The following is a 16,718-nucleotide window of genomic DNA, read 5'->3' as shown; positions in this document are numbered from 1 at the left end:
AATAGTTCTGATTTCTAAACTACATGGTGGGTTGGTCAAGTTTAGCCCTACATTTGACAGCATGAACGTACAGAACAAAATTGTAATCATGGATTTGAAGTTATTCAGTGAGAAAACAAATGAGTTAACTCATATGTACAATATTTATTTACAATAAGCTTGAACACTGATTTTAAAAATTCACAATGATCGGTAAGATCTGCAATCTAAGAGGTGTAAATATTGGAATAGCTGCAGTTGATGTGTTCTTCAGAATTTGGGGCTGTTAGGAGCCCAGCACTATTCACTTGTAAGTGATATCTACTGGAGCTTACCCATGTAATGTTTTTGAGCACTGACACCAGGCGTGTATTTAATGTGAAAATACTGTAATATAACATTTCCAACGGAGGGCAAGTATTAAAATTCAGCATCAAAGAGGGCGAGCAGATTGATCGATCATGGCAGAAGTAAAATTCCCAACTTTGGACAAGGTCTCATCTGGATAAATCTCAGATAGCACAATCTTCATTGCTAGGCTTGACTGCAGACTACATTCAAAAAAGTGGAAGGCAGCCACAGAGGCCGCTGAGTACTAAGGGATGCTGTTTAAAAGGTCTGTCTTGATGCTGTGGATTTTGACCTAGTCAAAGATGAAAAAGTAGGACCTTCCAGCCCTTACCATGTTACAGGGGAACATTAGGGTGCAAGGCCACAGATCTCTGAGTGATTTCTTCAACTGCTATTCTTTCAGGCATTGAGTTCCAGAACTCCATCATCATCTAGCTTGGAAAGTCCCTCCTCAATTCCCCTCTGATCATTTGCCAATTAGTATAAATCTATACTTCTTGCTTACTGACCTCCCTACCAAGACAAATACATTCTTTATTTCCATGCTATCTAAGCCTCTCATAATTTTGCATACTGCAATTAGCCTCTGTTCCAAAGAAAATAACGCCGGATTTTGCAACCATTTCCTGCCATCAAAAATCTCCATTCCTGACGCCAACTTTTCCTAAGTCTCCTCTGTTCCCTATTGTGCAATTACATCATTCCTGGAATGTGGTGCTCAGAAGTTTACATAGCTTTCTAGTTGTGGTCTAACTAATGTTTGATTAAGTATAACCTCTCTTAAATTCTAACCCTCAACCAATAAAGGAAGGCATTCCACTTGCCTTCTTGATCATCTGCCCTATCTCCACGAACTGTGATTCACCCTCCAATATCCCATCATACTTCTCAGCATCCTCCCATTTATTATGCATTCCCTTGTTGTCTTCCCGAACACAGACTGAAATCCCTAAGCCACCCTCCTGCCATTAGTATGTCCATACCACAGGTATCGAATATCACATGACCAATTTTTCTATCTTTTGCAAACTTCTTAAGCATGACCTTCACATTTAAGTCTAAACAACAGATCACAGCAAACAGGAAAGGACTTAGCACCGAGCTTGTGGAGCCCTTGTAGAAACAGCCTTCCACCGAGCCATTACCCTTTTGCTTCCTGCCAGTTAGACAGTGTTGGAAACAACTTGCCACTCTGCCCATGGATCTCACAGCTTCTTACTTTTCAGCTACCTATCATCAAAATTACATTGCAACATAATGCCTCCCTCAAAGTCTTACATGAAGGAATTTGGCCCATGTTCTTCTTTATGGTTTTCTGTTTTACATTGAATTCTACTGATAGGAAAACACTCATATGTTCTTTGGTGTCTCTTTACTTCTCTCCATTTTTCTTGTCAATCTCTGTAAGCACTATCCTTGTAATTTGCTCTTTCATCTGTTACCTCTCTCCTCCTTTCCCACCAGTCTGCTCAGACATCAGACATACTCTGGTACCCACTGTACATCACAGTTTGGGGGAGGCAGCGTCATATTGGTAATATTACTGCACGTGGTGATCCAGGACCCCAGTCTTATTTGTAACTACACTCTGGGCAATTCGAATAAAGCAGGCCACTTGACTGTTTGTGGATGAGATGCCAGTAACTCCCTCGACCACTGATCAGTAGCAGCAGTGTGTGCTATCTACACGGTGCACTGCAGAAATTCTCCAAAGCCCCTTCTAAACTCTCGACCACTTCCATCTCAAAGGACAAGTGTAGCATATACAATGGAATGCCACCACCTGCAAATACTCCTCCAATCCATTCACCATCCTGACCTCCCAAATACATCCTTCACTGTCATTGGGTCAAAATCCTGGAATTCTCTTCCTAAGGGCAATGTGGGTTTACCTACTGCACACAGACTGCGGCACTTCAAGGAGGCAGCTCACCACCACATTTTCAAGGGCACTTAAGGATAAACAATAAATGCTGGCCCAGGCAGTGCTGTCCACATCTCATGATCAAACATGAAACATATGCTCTACTATACTGAATTTCCCCAGAAAAGTGAATGGACAAAAAAATCTTTAGATTATGGCCACAGAAGCAGCAAGAATCAGTAATGAACAAAAGAAGGCACACTGTTGCTGGAAGAGGAGCAGATTTTTTTTCTTTTCTTTTAAATGAGCAAAATCACAGGTGATCAAGTAGCATTTCTGTTAACATTCATGTGCCAAAAATCAGAACAAAGTACGACTTGATTGCATTAGAAACAAACAACAGATGGGAATTTCAGTCTATGGGAACAAATTTACCCACGGCGCTGAGATTCATCTGACAAGATGACAAGAAGAGAAAATTCAAACTTGGAAGGGGAATTAAAACAAAGACCAACAATTTTCTGTGTGAGTTCACTCCTGGTTTTCAATTCTTAGTCTCTCGGCAATGGAAAATAGATTGCGCAAAGGTTACTGGCTCACTTACATTATTCCAGAATATTCAGCGATTTCAAGAATTTTTTTAGCACATTTGAAAAATGACTATCTGGGCCATAGATTTGTTTTACAGTATAGGATGCAAATATATGCAAATTGCAACACAGGAACTGAATCACATATATTTGCAGTTCTTCCCCATTATGCCACCTGGGAATAAAACTCAGGTTGAGTGTTAAAATGTAAGAATTGTACACCACATGAAAGACAAAGATCAGATCAGTCATAAGCATAAATAAATGACAGTAACATCATTTTGGATTGAGCAAATCTTGAAGACTTCAACTTACGTGCTTGTCTGGTTGATATTTGCACTGAAATATCATTATTACTCTTCGGGGAGAGGTTGGAATTGTTCTATATTGCAGGCTTTATATAATTTCAGCATGCCTTCCATACAAAGGAAAGCTTCCCAAATGAGTCCTGAAATATGAAACATTACTCTCTTTCCCTATCAGGAGCTGATTAACTATACTTTTGATTTAATTTTGTATTCTCTTAGTGGTCATCATTCTCTTGTTTTCAGTTGAAATGTGGGAGCTGGCAGGTCTTATGGCAAATGACTCACTGATTCCCCCTCCTTGCCCCTCGCGACTGATAAATCAGAATGGGTGCTGCTCAGCTTAAGTGCTGAGTAGGGATTTTCAGTCAGTTTTCTACCTTATCCCAGGCCTTGACAGTGGAGTCCTGCTTTGCCAAAACAGGAACTGAGTCACATACGTTTGCAGATCTTTCCCACTACAGAAGTTGTCCATTGGTCCATTGGTCAAGAAGTACAATTCAAAGGATGCAGTGGCGACACAGTGATGGATAAAACCAGTGAACAATAAATGCTTAATACTTGGAAATGAGTCCAGTAGTCATACTGGAGCTCCATTTTGAAATGAATGACATGGAGTGGGACCAACTGTGTCTCCATCCGTAAGTTTTACTGGTATTTCCTTCTGGGTAATGAGCTTTGCTTTTGCTTCATGGGATTGAGGTTGCAAGAAGAAAGGGCGTTCGTGGAGCAAAGGCTAAGGCTTTCAGAGGACCATTTTGCACCCCTTTCTGTGCTACTGATTGCTACCCAGTTGAGGTAAATGGATGCCACCTTTGGCCAGCTGAGGGAGCTAGGATTTTCTCATTGGAGCAAAGATGGATGAGAGGTGACTTGATAGAGGTGTACAAGATGATGGGAGGTATAGAAAGAGTGGATAGCCAGAGATTTTTTCCCAGGGCAGAAAGGACTATTACGAGGGGATATAATTTTGAGGCAATTGGAGGAAGGTATAGGGGAGATGTCAGAAGTAGGATCTTTACACAGAGAGTGGTGGGTACATGGTACTGGAGTCAGATACTTTCAAGACTTTTAAGCGACTCTTGGATAAGCACATGGGGGGATAGTAAAATGTAGGGTATGCAGGGTGGATTGACCTTAACAGGATAATAGGTTGGCACACACTGTGGGCTGAAGGGCCTGTACTGTGCTGTACTATTCTATGTTCTATAATCTTAACCCAGCAGACAGGTTGTCCTGGCTTCTCACATGGAAATTCAGCCGGTTTTCTCCCTACCCAGGGAGGTGTTGAGTTGAGGGACTTAATTGACCACTTAAGGCCTTAATTGCTGGCAGTATAGAGAAAATCCCAATGATCCTTCTCATCTAACACTGAATTGCTGAGTTGGTGATACAGTGGTAAATATCTCTCCAGGGTGAATGTGTCCAATTAATTTCCCTACTCACCAGCACCAGGGAGGGGAACATTCCACCCTACATTTCCTTTCATTTTAGTCATTATTTCCACTATCTTTCTTTTCCATCAGTGCACCCTGCAAGACACTCAAACCCCTCTCATCTCCTGAGGAAGGTCAGAAGCACTTTGATAACTTCCACCAGCAGCAAAGGTGTGAAAAACAGGTCATGTGTGCTCAATCAGGAGTTCACATTGATTTTGCTTTTTCAAGTTTGAACGTTCTGCCATCTTCCGAAATGAGAGCAATGTGAGCAACTGATAAAACTAACACCAGAATCCCTTTGATTGTCTTCACCATCCTGTTGAGAAATCACTTATCCCGATTCTGTACGAAAGCACAATCTACCATCATAACTATATTCATCAGCTGAGAAACTTGTCTCTTTTAGTTCAAACTCTGATCCAGAAGCAGATTGCCATTCATTATCATCATTATCTTTAGAATCCCTTTGTCTACCATGATGTTTTTTACTTTCCTTTTTCTTTGCCCTGTATTTTTCTTCCTCTGAAGATGAAGAGTCTGCTTCTTGATGTAATATGTGTTTCGGAATTGGCTTTACAAACTGTACATCAGGTCTGGAAGAAACAGTTTAAGAATGCAGTGTTAGCAACTGGAAGACTGGTTTTAGTTTTCATATCTCTCACAAACCTATTCTCCAGGCTCAGTTGTTGCATACACTAACTGGTTCTAGATCTAAGCTCAACAAATCAAAAAGGACCCCTGCTTACTCCCACCTGTATTGTGTGAAATCATCTCAGGTCTGAAGTCAACAAAATGAAAAGGCATATTCATTCAAGCACATTCTGATGTTGGGATGTAAAAACAGAACAAGGTTCTATCTTTGATGACTGGCTTATTTTCTCTTTTACAGATGTCAATCATGTGACCAGTTACTCATCCTAATTTTAGTCTCATTACACCACAACCTGCTTACAGAAGGAACAGAAAACATTCAAGGTTTGCACTTGCGTGCTTAAAGAATTGCTATTCGGGAAACAACAATGACTTGGATTTATATAGCACCTTTGACAGAGTAAGCCATCCCAAACGCTTCACAGTAATATTATCAAGCATTTGACACCGAACTACATAAGGGTACATTAGCACTGATGACCAAAAGCACGAGGATGCTGGGTGAACAGGGCTTGTTACAATCAAGAAAATTAGTGGCCAAGTGTCAAATTATCTCAGGCTTTTCTCAGGGTGGAAGGCAGCAGCAGGCCAGGAATGCTTTCAAGTAGTCAAGTTTAGAGATTGCAAAGGCATTGCACAGGATTTCAGTAGACACAAGCGTTGGGGCAGGGTGGATTCTAGATGCTGGCAAATGTGAAAATATAACAGCACTTTCAGAAAAATAGAGAAGGGAATTGAAAAAGACAACAAAATCTAAATTCATTGATTGTCCCCGCAAATTTTAAGGAAGTCCCACACAATAAACACGATGAGACGTTAAGCAGGGACAATTGGAGAAGTAGGGTGAAACCGAGTACACATGGTTGGGTGGTTGTGGTCCCGGGAAGGACATTAGCATCGCTGGCCAATGAAGAGGTCATTCTCAAGACAACCATCCCATTGGGGCCAGCCTGTCTTTTTGAGGTGCAGGGCCAATCAGATGGCTGGCAACTTGCTCTCCTCAGTGTGCAACTGATTGAGGTGGCCACAGCTGAGGTAGCAGGGAGAGCTTTGAAGTTGCCTCAAAAGCAAGCTAGTCTTTATTTTTAATTTGGTGTGCAAGCCAGAGTGCTGAATCCCACTGAGCTACGACGGTGGTTATTATACTCTAAGCCACAAGGTGGCCATTAAGGAAAGACTGCTCTGAAGAACCTGCCGGGAAGCCACCACGCTTTACCTGCTGACATGCCTTCAAGAGATGCCAAGTGCCTGTTAATTGACCACGTTATTGGTTTAATTGGTTGCCCAGCTCTGGTTGGCACACTGCCACACCATTGCCATTTCCTCCATTGGTCATACCACATGACTGCAGGAGGAGGTTGGGCTTCTGTCCCTATGCCTCCTGATGTGATGCTAAGAGACCTCCTGCTGCCCAGCAGTCTCCAGTCAGCTGGTAAAATTCTTAGCTCTCCATATCCCCTGGAGATGCAAGCTTGTCTTCAGAATGACCATGTACCAGCCATTTTCACCAAGACTCTGGCAGATAGAGATGCCTGCAATAGGTAGGTTCGTGATGCAGAGTCATTGCTGTTTGAGTTCTCTCACCATATGATTAAAGCCCAGTAAACAATTTTGGTACTGGGCTAGCTTACCTAGTGTTTTGATTATAAATACATTTCCTGCAGTGGTTTTAACCTTCCCTACAAATCTGGCCACTGCTATTATAATACAAACATTAACCTTAGTCCCTACGGTTGACTGTTCTCTGTTCAATTGTTAACTTAAGGACAGTCATCAATTGTAACAACTGCACAATCAGATCTCCATCTTTTATAAGCTCCTATTACAAAATCCAAAATGACTGCCTCACAGAACACAGGCAAATATTGCAACAAAATTTCATGTACTCGTGAGTCATGAATTCATTACTATACCTCTGGAACCAAGTTTTACCAGTCCCAAACTGAAATGTCAACCTTCCTGCTCTTCTGATGCTGCCTGACCTGTTGTGTTCCTCCAGCTCCACACTGTGTTATCTCTGACTCCAGCATCGGCAGTTCTTACTATCTCTGGGTATTGTTATGTGTTTTATAACACATAGGTGCAAAGAATTTTGATGTACAATACTATAAAATAAAAGTAATTCAATATGTACTTATATTATTGATTAATTGAAATGAATTCTTTAGTATAAGCAGTATTTTGATGGGATGATCCAGTTTCTTTATGAATACATTAAAACATGTTCAGTGCTGAAGCTCTAACAGCTACTTCCCCTGAATCAAGACACTAAATAAAGTAACTTTAGGCCAATCAACAATGGTTCACCAGCAACCTCGTAAGTAATAATCCTAATCTACCACTTAGCCAGTCCCAATGATAACTGCATAATGAGTAAAAATAGAATATTCTATCTGCTGGAAAAAAGCACCTTAAATCATGTAAGTCAACCGCATTTTTATTTTGTTTTACTAAGCTGTTTAATTTTACTATGTATTTATGTATTAATACAGAAAACATGAGTTATCCACATGATATAATGTTATTTCTTTTCTTATTATTTGTTGCTCAGATATGACGTGGTGCCAGTTAAGCAGGCTGCTTTGTCCTGGATGGTGTCAGATTTTTTGAGTGACATTGGAGCTGCATTCATCCAGGCAAATTCCATCACACCCCTGACTTGTGTTTTGTATATGGCACCGAGGAAATACGAGGCAGAATACTCATTGCAGAATTCCTAGCCTTTGACCTGCTCAGTAGGCACAGTATAGCTGGCCCAGTTCAGTTTCTGGTTGATGGTTATTCCAGGATGTTGATTGCAGGGATTCAATGATGGCAGTGTTATTGAACGTCATGAGACGGTTAGATAACCATCTTCTTGGAGATGTTGCTAAATGTTGTGCAATCATCATGGAGCATTCCAATTCTATCTCACGATGGAAGCAAATCTTTGATGAGACAGCAGAAGATGGAGGGGTCTTGGACAAAATCCAAGGGAACAGTGATGCCTTGGACTGAGATGATTGATCTCCAACAACCAAAACTTTGTGTGAGAAATGCTTCCAAGTAGTGGATACTTTGCTACCTGACTTCCCATTGACTCTGGTCTTACTAGGGCTCATGATGTCATCATCGACCAGACGCAGCTTTGACGTTAAAGGCAGTCGCTCTCATGTCACCCCCAGAAGTCGGCTCTATTGTCCATGTTTGCACCAATGCCATATGAGATCAAGAGTTGAGTGGCCATGATGATACCAAAATTGAGTACCAGTTTATTCCTTTTCAAGTTACAGTTGGCAGTCATGTTAATGACTTCTTCCACCATGAATGGAAAGTAGACTGACAGGGCAGTAATGGGCCAGGTTGGCTTGTCCTGCTTTTTGTGTGCATGACACACCTGATGGTTATCCACATTTTCAGCATAGCTAATTCTGGAGCACAACTCTTCAGCGCTATTAATGGAATATTGTCAGCCGCATGACCAGTTTCCTGGCATTTATTGATATCACATCAAATTGAGCGAAACAACTTAACTGAAGACTTGTATATGTATTCTGGAAACTCCAGGAGGAGGCTGAGATGGATCATCCAACTGGGTCTTCTGGCTGACGTTTACTGTAAATTTTATAGTCTTGTCTTTTTCAACAATGTTTTGGACATTAGGTATGTTTGTGAAGCTTTCTCCTCCTGTTAATTGTTTAATTATACATCACCAGCATGATGGATACGCTAGTCATCGAAACAAGTGGAGCAGTGATAGTTTTCCAGCAGTGACTAGTATACAAAACCATAGGCTAATATTCTGGGTACATAAGTTCAAATAACACCACGGCAGATAATGGAACTTGTATTCAACGGCAGAAAAAAGTCTAATTTAAAACTTATCAGCAGCATTCATAACTTTTGAGTGTTATGAAAAGCCATCTTGTTCACTAAAGTCCTCTGGCCTATTTCTAACTCCAGATCCATGCCAATGTGATTGACGCTTAACTAATGTCTGGGCAGTTAAGTATAGACAATAAATTCTGGCATGACCAGCAGTGATCACATCCCATAGACAAAAAAAAGACACTACACAAAGCAAAAGTGCAAAATTTGGCACTGATCCATTGTTATAGGGTTATACAGCACGGAAACAGACTCTTTGGTCCAACTCAACCTCATTGACCGGACATCCCAATCTGACCTAGTCCCATTTGCCAGCATTTGGCCCATATCCTTCTAAACTCTTCTCATTCGTATACCCATCCAGATGCCTTTTAAATGTTGTAATTGTTCCAGCTCCATCACTTTCTCTGGCAGCTTGTTCATACATGCGCCACTCTCTATGTGAAAGAGTTACCCCTCAGGTCCTTTTTTAAATGTTTCGCCTCTCACCTTAAACCTATGCCCTCTACGTTTGGACTCCCACACCCTAGGAAAAATACCTGGGCTGTTCACTCTATTCATGCCCCATATAACTTTATAAGCCTCGATAAAGTCACCCTTCAGCCTCCAATGTTCCTGGGAAAACTGCCCCAGCCTGTTCAGCCTCTTCCTATAACTCAAATCCTCCAGTCCCTGCAACATCCTTGTAGGCCTTTTCTGCACCCTCTCAATTTGAAAATCTTTCCTACAGAAGGGCAACCAAAGTTGCATGCCATATTCCAGAAGCAGCCTCACCAATGTCCTCTACAGACCCAACATGACATCGCAACTCCTATACTCAATCCTTTGTCCAATGAAGGCCAGTGTGCCAAACGCCACCCTGTCTACCTGTGGCTCCACTTTCAAAGAACTATGCATCTGCACCACTAAGTCTCTCTGTTCGCCCTGTCTCGACCCTGACTTGACCCTGTCCAGTCAGCCAAACTTATAATACATTTTGGTCATCTCTATTTTTTAATCCTATTCAGTGGGGCTTGAGCTCTTCTACCCAAAAAAATTAATATAAGTCCATAAGACAGAGCAGAGGTAGACCATTGAATCCACAGAATTTTTCCACCATTCATTGAGATCAAAGTTGATCTACTAATCCTCAACTTCACTTTCCTACCTTTACCCCATTACCTTTGATTCCCCTTACTGATTAAAAATCTGTCCAACTCAGTCTTAAATATACATAATGACCCAGTCTCAAAGGTGTTCGGCAAGAATGAATCCCGCAAAATTATTAACCTCTGAGAGACTTCTTCCTCAACGCTGACAATAATGGCAGAATTTTTTTTAAAAAAGTGAAGTATTACTAAAAGATTAACTAGGAAGGAAAAATTAGAATATAAGAGCATGTTGGCCCAAAAAGACTAGTTTCTTCAGATATTCAATAAAGAAAGGAGTCAATACACTAAGCGTTCGTTCTAATGAAAATAAATGTGCGGAATTAGTCATGAAAAATAAAGAGATAGCCAACATATTGAACAGATATTTTGCATCAGTCTTCACTAGACTGGATACAAGTAACATACCATAAGTAGGTGTAAATCAGAAATTGAAAGGGAGGAACTCAAGAAAATTATAACTACCAGGGAAGTAGTATTGAGAAAATTGTTGGAACTGCAAGTCAACAAGTTCAGGGTCCTGATAGATTTCATCCCAAGGTCTTAAAAAATATAGCTAGTGAAACAGTTGCAAGTTAATTTTCCCAAAACTCATTAGATTTGGGGAAGGTTTCTTTAGATTGGAAAACAGCCAATCTAACTCACTTATTCAAAAAGGAGGGAAGCAGAAAGCAGGAAACTACAAGCCAATTAGCTTAATCTCTGCTGTAGGAAGAATGTTAGAAACTATTACCAAAGATATTGTAACGGCATACTTGGATAAGTTCAAAGCAATCTAGCAGAACCAATGTAGTTTTGTCAAAGAGAAATCATATTTAACTAGTTATTGGAGTTATTTGAATAAGTAACTTGTGCAGTAGATAACGAGGAATAAGTGGATGCATTGCACTTAAGTTTCCAGAAGACATCTGATAAGCAACCGTATCAAAGTCTATTGTGAAAAACAGAAGCTATTGGTATACGGGTAACATATTGACATGGGTAGAAGATTGGCTTGCTAACAGGAAGCAGAGAGTAGGAATAAATGGGCCTTTCTCAGTTTGGCAGGATGTCATGAGTGGGGTGCCACAGGCAGAGCTAGGGCCTCAATTCTCTGCAATTTATAAAAATGATAAGGATGAAGGGCCCAAAGGTATGGAACCTTTGCTGATGACAAAAAGGTACACAGGAAAATGAATTGTGAAGAGGACATAAAGAGCTTGCAAAAGCATATATATAGGGCTTGTGAGTGGGCAAAAATTTGTAAAATGGAATACAAATTGTCCACTTTGGCAGAAAGAATAAAAAGGAAACATGTTATCTAAATGGGGAGAGGTTGCAGGGCTCTGAGAGGCAGAGAGATCTGGATGCTAGTCATTAATTGCAGCAGGCTAATATGCAGGTGATCAGAAAAAAGCTAACAGACTGCTATGCTTATTGTAAGGGGAACTGAATGCAAGAGTCTGGAGGTTATGCTTCAGTTATAGAGGGCACTGGTGAGAACACATCTGGAGCACTGTGTACAGTACTGATTACCATACTTATGGAAGAATGTTAATTCACTGGAAGCAGTTTGGAGAAGGTTTACTTGACTGATACCTGAAATGAGTGGAAGAGTAGGCCTGTATTCTCTGGTGTTTAGAAGAGTCAGAGGGGACTTAATTGAAACATATCCTTACATATTAAGCATAACATAAAAATCCTAAAGTGATTTGACCAGGTGCATGTGGATGTTTCCTCTTGTGAGAAAATCTAAAACTAGGGGTCATAGGTTAAAAGTAAGGAGTCATCCATTTAAGACAGAGATCAGGACAATTTTTTTTTCAAAGGTTTGAGTCTTTCAAAGTGTTTTCCTCAAAAGGCAGTGAATAGAGAATCTTTAAACAATTTTTCAGGCAGTGGTAGATAGATTCTTGACTACCAAGGAGCTGAAAGATTATTAGGGATACGCAGGAGTTGAGGTTAAAATTTGTTCAGCCATAATTTTATTGAATTGAAGAGCCCAGTAGCCTCCTCTGGTTCTTTGTTTATATGTTCGTGTATTCAACAGAAACCTGAAGAAAGCATTACTGTATCAATAATACCAAATTATACCATATACTATAACTACTAACTAATATACAAAGACAAATAACTTTTTAATATATATTTCATATTCTGCTTTGTTAAAAAAAAGCCCGCAGAATTGGAAATGATTGAAGATAGATTGCAGATGCATGTACCATGTTTTTATATTTCGAAGCTGCTGTGTAATGTAAGGGCATGGCATTGTGCAGAAAGTGAACAAAATGTGATAGATCCACACTTATAATTATTCCTTATGTACATGTGCAGATTCCTGCTCATTAGTATTCAATACCAACAGCGATCTGTTTACTAAAATCAGGTCAATGGCTTTTAAATGTCACAATACCAGTATAATTTAAGTGAATTAAATAGACAAATTACTAGCACATTTGACAGCGAAATTGTAAAACTGCTGCACTGCATTCAAAAGGAAAGATAATTAATGAGAAAGAAACATGAGACTAGTGAAGTTCAGTAAAGAGTTGGACAATGGGTGAGGAATTATAAAACCAACTTCCTTGACAGATGGCTCATTGAGATCTTGAGTTCCTTGTTGCTTTAAATTGGCCAACCACTCATGCTCACATGCTATTTGATTCCTTTCATACCTATCTAACGTAAGTAGGTCATGGCTATATCAACGAATAAACTCCTCAGCTAACACAATCACCACAAGGCAGTGCTTCATGAAGAGGAGACCCCCTCCTCCCCACCAACATTCTCCACCTATTCAGAACAACTGAGAATAGGCCTTGCCAAGAATAAATTAAAGAGAAATTTGAACTGAGGCAAGGGGAAAATGGGTGATGTTACAGAGTGGAGGCGGATGGTTATGAACCTGTAAATTCAGCTCCATATCCAGAAGGACACCAATGTTGCAAATTGTGGGCGTCAACAATGAAAGAATGGGCATTGCAGTGGGTATAATCTGTAGTTAAGCAACAGAAAGGAGAAGACAAAGTTGTGGTCTTAGAAGAGGTAATACTGTCAAAGGATTCTGTCAAAAACAAGTATCAGAAGTGTCAAAACAAACTGCCAGAATGAGTTGTGAAAAGGAACATTAAAAGATGTGAAAATAAACTATCAAAATGTCAAAGTGAAGTGTCAAGCTGGTAGCACATTTAAAACGCATGTCTTCATTTATTTGAAATACTATCTGGACAGTTTTGTTTTGGAAAATCTGTCTATAGACATTAGCTTGAGACTTATCATTATTGAATTAGTGTTGCAAGAACAGACTTTACAACCTTCCATTATCACAGTGGAATGCCTTGCAGTTCAGTTTGATTGACATCTCCAAATAGTTAAAGACTCCTTGAATTGGACGCATGAATTTCAATCCTTATTTTTGTAAAGAATTAAAGGAAGTTACATGTTTCAATTTCTTTAAGAAAATCAACAACATTTCTCTTTTAAAATTAATTATTAAATAGACACTTAATAACATTATCTTATCATCTCAGCATGGGTCCTGAGGTCTACCCAGGGTGCACACTGGATGTGTTGGCATGACAGGGGAAAGGCAAAGTGTGGTGGATGGGAATCTGGGCTAGTATGACTTCGGACTAATTTGGCACACAGGCAATTAAAGTCTATGGGGTTGAGACAGAGGCATATGCTGGCATGGATTTCATGCAGAGTCATATAAGTGGGTACAGAAGAATAAATTGGCATGGGAAATATGAGAGACCTTGGTGAGCGAGTGCAATGGCTTAGATTGATACACAGGGTTTGAGAGGCCATGGATATTAGTTCAGGAGCATGTGGTCCCATACACTGGCACGCATGGTGTGATGGGCTGGAGGGCTCTTTTATGTTTTCTTCTAAAATTGCAGCAAGTCGGGCCTGAACCTGCGACAACCCCCACACCCCACCAACCCACCAACCTTTGCTCTTGGCGATAGTAAGAGCTGCAGATGCTGGAGTAAGAGATAACAGAGTGCAGAGCTGGAGGAACACAGCAGGCCAGGCAGCATCAGGGGAGCAGGAAAGATGACGTTTCAGGTCAGGACCCTTCTTCAGAAAACAAAAAATATTTTTTTTTCTTAAGAAGAAGGGTCCCAACCCAAAATGTCAACCTTCCTACTCTGATGCGGTCTGGTCTGCTGTGTTCCTCCAGCTCCGAACCGTTATCTCATTTGCTCTTGCTGCAGAATTACCTAGCCGACTCCCATAAAACCCAGTCACTCCTGAATGAAAATCCGAACTTCCATGGCATTTTCTCTCAGATCAAGTGGCAGAGCAGTGAATTGTCCTGACCTCATGCATCTAATAGGCGAGAGAAAATTCAGGCCAGAATGCCTTCAATGATGGTACTCGTATGATGTGTTTAAGGTTGCACATCATAGAAATCCTTTTGACAGAAAAAGGAACGTTACTCAAATTCACTGGGGCAGATTATTTCTCCCTAACAATTTTTTGGAGACTGTTAATTAGTACTCACGTTGTACAAACTATCATCTGAGCCTCTTGGATGTAATGCCTGATGTGGGTATATTGCATCTTGCTGATTTTAATCAGTTTGCTACGGAATGAATGTTCCTGCAAAAGCAAATCATAACATTGAGATTCAATTATGCCAACAAAAACACAACACACAGCATTGCACTTGTAGGTGAATTTAAATGATACACATCTAAATGAACTAGACTTTGAAATTAGATTTCTAAGCAAAATCAGACAAAAACATGTTTTTCAAAATTGTTTAGAAGATTGATTCTCACAGACTCTCAGTTTAATACCCGCAGCTTGCTTGCAATCATTTGTTTCCACAGACTGGCACACAAAGTGGTCAATACATTAACTAACCATCTCCATCATGTCTTAGAAACATAGGAAATAGGAGCAGGAGTAGGCCATTCAGCCCTTCAGCTCTGCTCAGCCATTCAATATGGCCATGGCTGATCATCTAACTCAGTACCATGTTCCCCTTATTTTCCCATACCCTTTGATCATTTTAGCCCTGAGAGCTATATTTAGCTCCTACATGAAAATATTCAATATTTTGGCCTCAACTGCTTTCCCTGCATATGGAAAATTAGAGAACTCTATCTGCTCACCATGCTCTAGGTGTAGAAATTTCTCCTTATTTCTATCCTAAGTGGTCAATATCATGTCCTTCTGGTTCCCTGGTCTGACTCCCTGGTCATTGGGAACATTCTCCCTGCATCCACCCTGTCTAGCCCTGCTAGAATTTTATGGGTATCTATGCAAATGCCCCCGAACCCGTCCCTCTTCGTAAGTCAGGCCTGTCATCCCAGGAAACAGTTTGGTAAACCTTCGTTGCACTCTCTCTATAACCAGAAATCCTTTCTGAGATAAGAAGACCAACACTGCACATAATACTCCAGGTGCAGTCTCACCAAGCCCCTGTACAATTGTAGTAAGATGTCCCCAAACCCAAACTCAAATCCTCTCACTGTGAAGGCGAACACGCCATTTGCTTTCTTTACTGCCTGCTGGTGAACAAGGACACCCAGGTCATGGTGCACCTTCACCTTTCTCAGTCTACTGCCATTCAGATAATAAACTATGTCCTTGCTTTTTGCTACCAAAATGCATCTGCCATGCATTGACTCAATGTGTACAAATCACACTGAAGCAGCTCTACATTCTCCTTATAGTTTACCCTCTCCCACTCAGTTTTTTATGAAATGAAAATTGGAAATATTACATTTAGGTCTCTCCTCTGAATCAATAACATATATGTGAACAGTTAGGATCTGAACAAGAGGTTGTGCAGGTAAGTATAATTACAACATTTAAAAGACATTTGGACAGGTAAATAGATAGGAAACATTTAGAGTGGTATGGGCCAAACACAGGTAGATGGGAATGGCTCAGTTTGAGAAACTGGCATTGGACTGAAGGGTCTGTTTCTGTGTTATATGATTCTATGATCCCTGTAGGATGCCACTAGCCATGGATGCTACTTGAAAAATGACCTATTTATTTCTACTCTTTGTTTCCTGTCTACCAACCAGTTCTCTATCTACGACAGTACGCTACCCACCAAACTCATATGTTTTCATTTTAGATGCTAATTTCTGACGTGGGACCATGTTGAAAACCTTATCAAAGTCTAAGCAAACCACATCCACTGGTTCCTCTTATCAACACTACAAGTTATTTCCTTGAAAAATTCCAATAGATTTGTCAAACATGATTTTGCAGTCAGGAGCCCCATAATTTCCAGGATTATCACAGAAGTATGGACATATTTTCATGAGCCTGGTTTAAAACTCAAAATATGAAAACTAAATGTAAGCCTAGCTGGACTCCGTACTTTGCAAACTGCAGAGCTGGAACAGACAGTATTCATTGAGTGATAGTAAGAACTGCCAACGCTGGAGTCTGAGATAACACAGTGTGGAGCTGGATGAACCCAGCAGGCCAAGCAGCATCGGAGGAGCAGGAAAGCTGACATTATGGGTCTGGACTCCTCTTCAGAAGTTAGGGGAGGGGAAGGGGGCTTTGAA

The 16,718-nt window shown here is 40.5% G+C and overlaps 1 protein-coding gene across 1 annotated transcript in view; it reads right to left on the bottom strand.

The window, feature by feature from the left end:
* Positions 1–214: 214 nt before the first annotated feature.
* The window catches only part of LOC125453100 (von Willebrand factor A domain-containing protein 3B-like), a 133,414-nt gene continuing 116,910 nt past the window's right edge, over positions 215–16,718 (bottom strand). The window contains exons 26-27 of the mRNA XM_048532201.2: positions 14,684–14,781; positions 215–5,121 (exon numbers count right to left, since the gene is read on the bottom strand). Of these exons, the coding sequence (XP_048388158.1) occupies positions 4,860–5,121; positions 14,684–14,781 (360 nt within the window). The 3' untranslated portion in view covers positions 215–4,859. The remainder of the gene's footprint in view (positions 5,122–14,683; positions 14,782–16,718) is intronic.

The sequence above is a fragment of the Stegostoma tigrinum genome, chromosome 6, assembly GCF_030684315.1.
Source record: "Stegostoma tigrinum isolate sSteTig4 chromosome 6, sSteTig4.hap1, whole genome shotgun sequence".
NCBI classification, from domain to species: Eukaryota; Metazoa; Chordata; class Chondrichthyes; order Orectolobiformes; family Stegostomatidae; genus Stegostoma; species Stegostoma tigrinum.
This window is presented reverse-complemented; position numbering and strand designations above follow the sequence as displayed.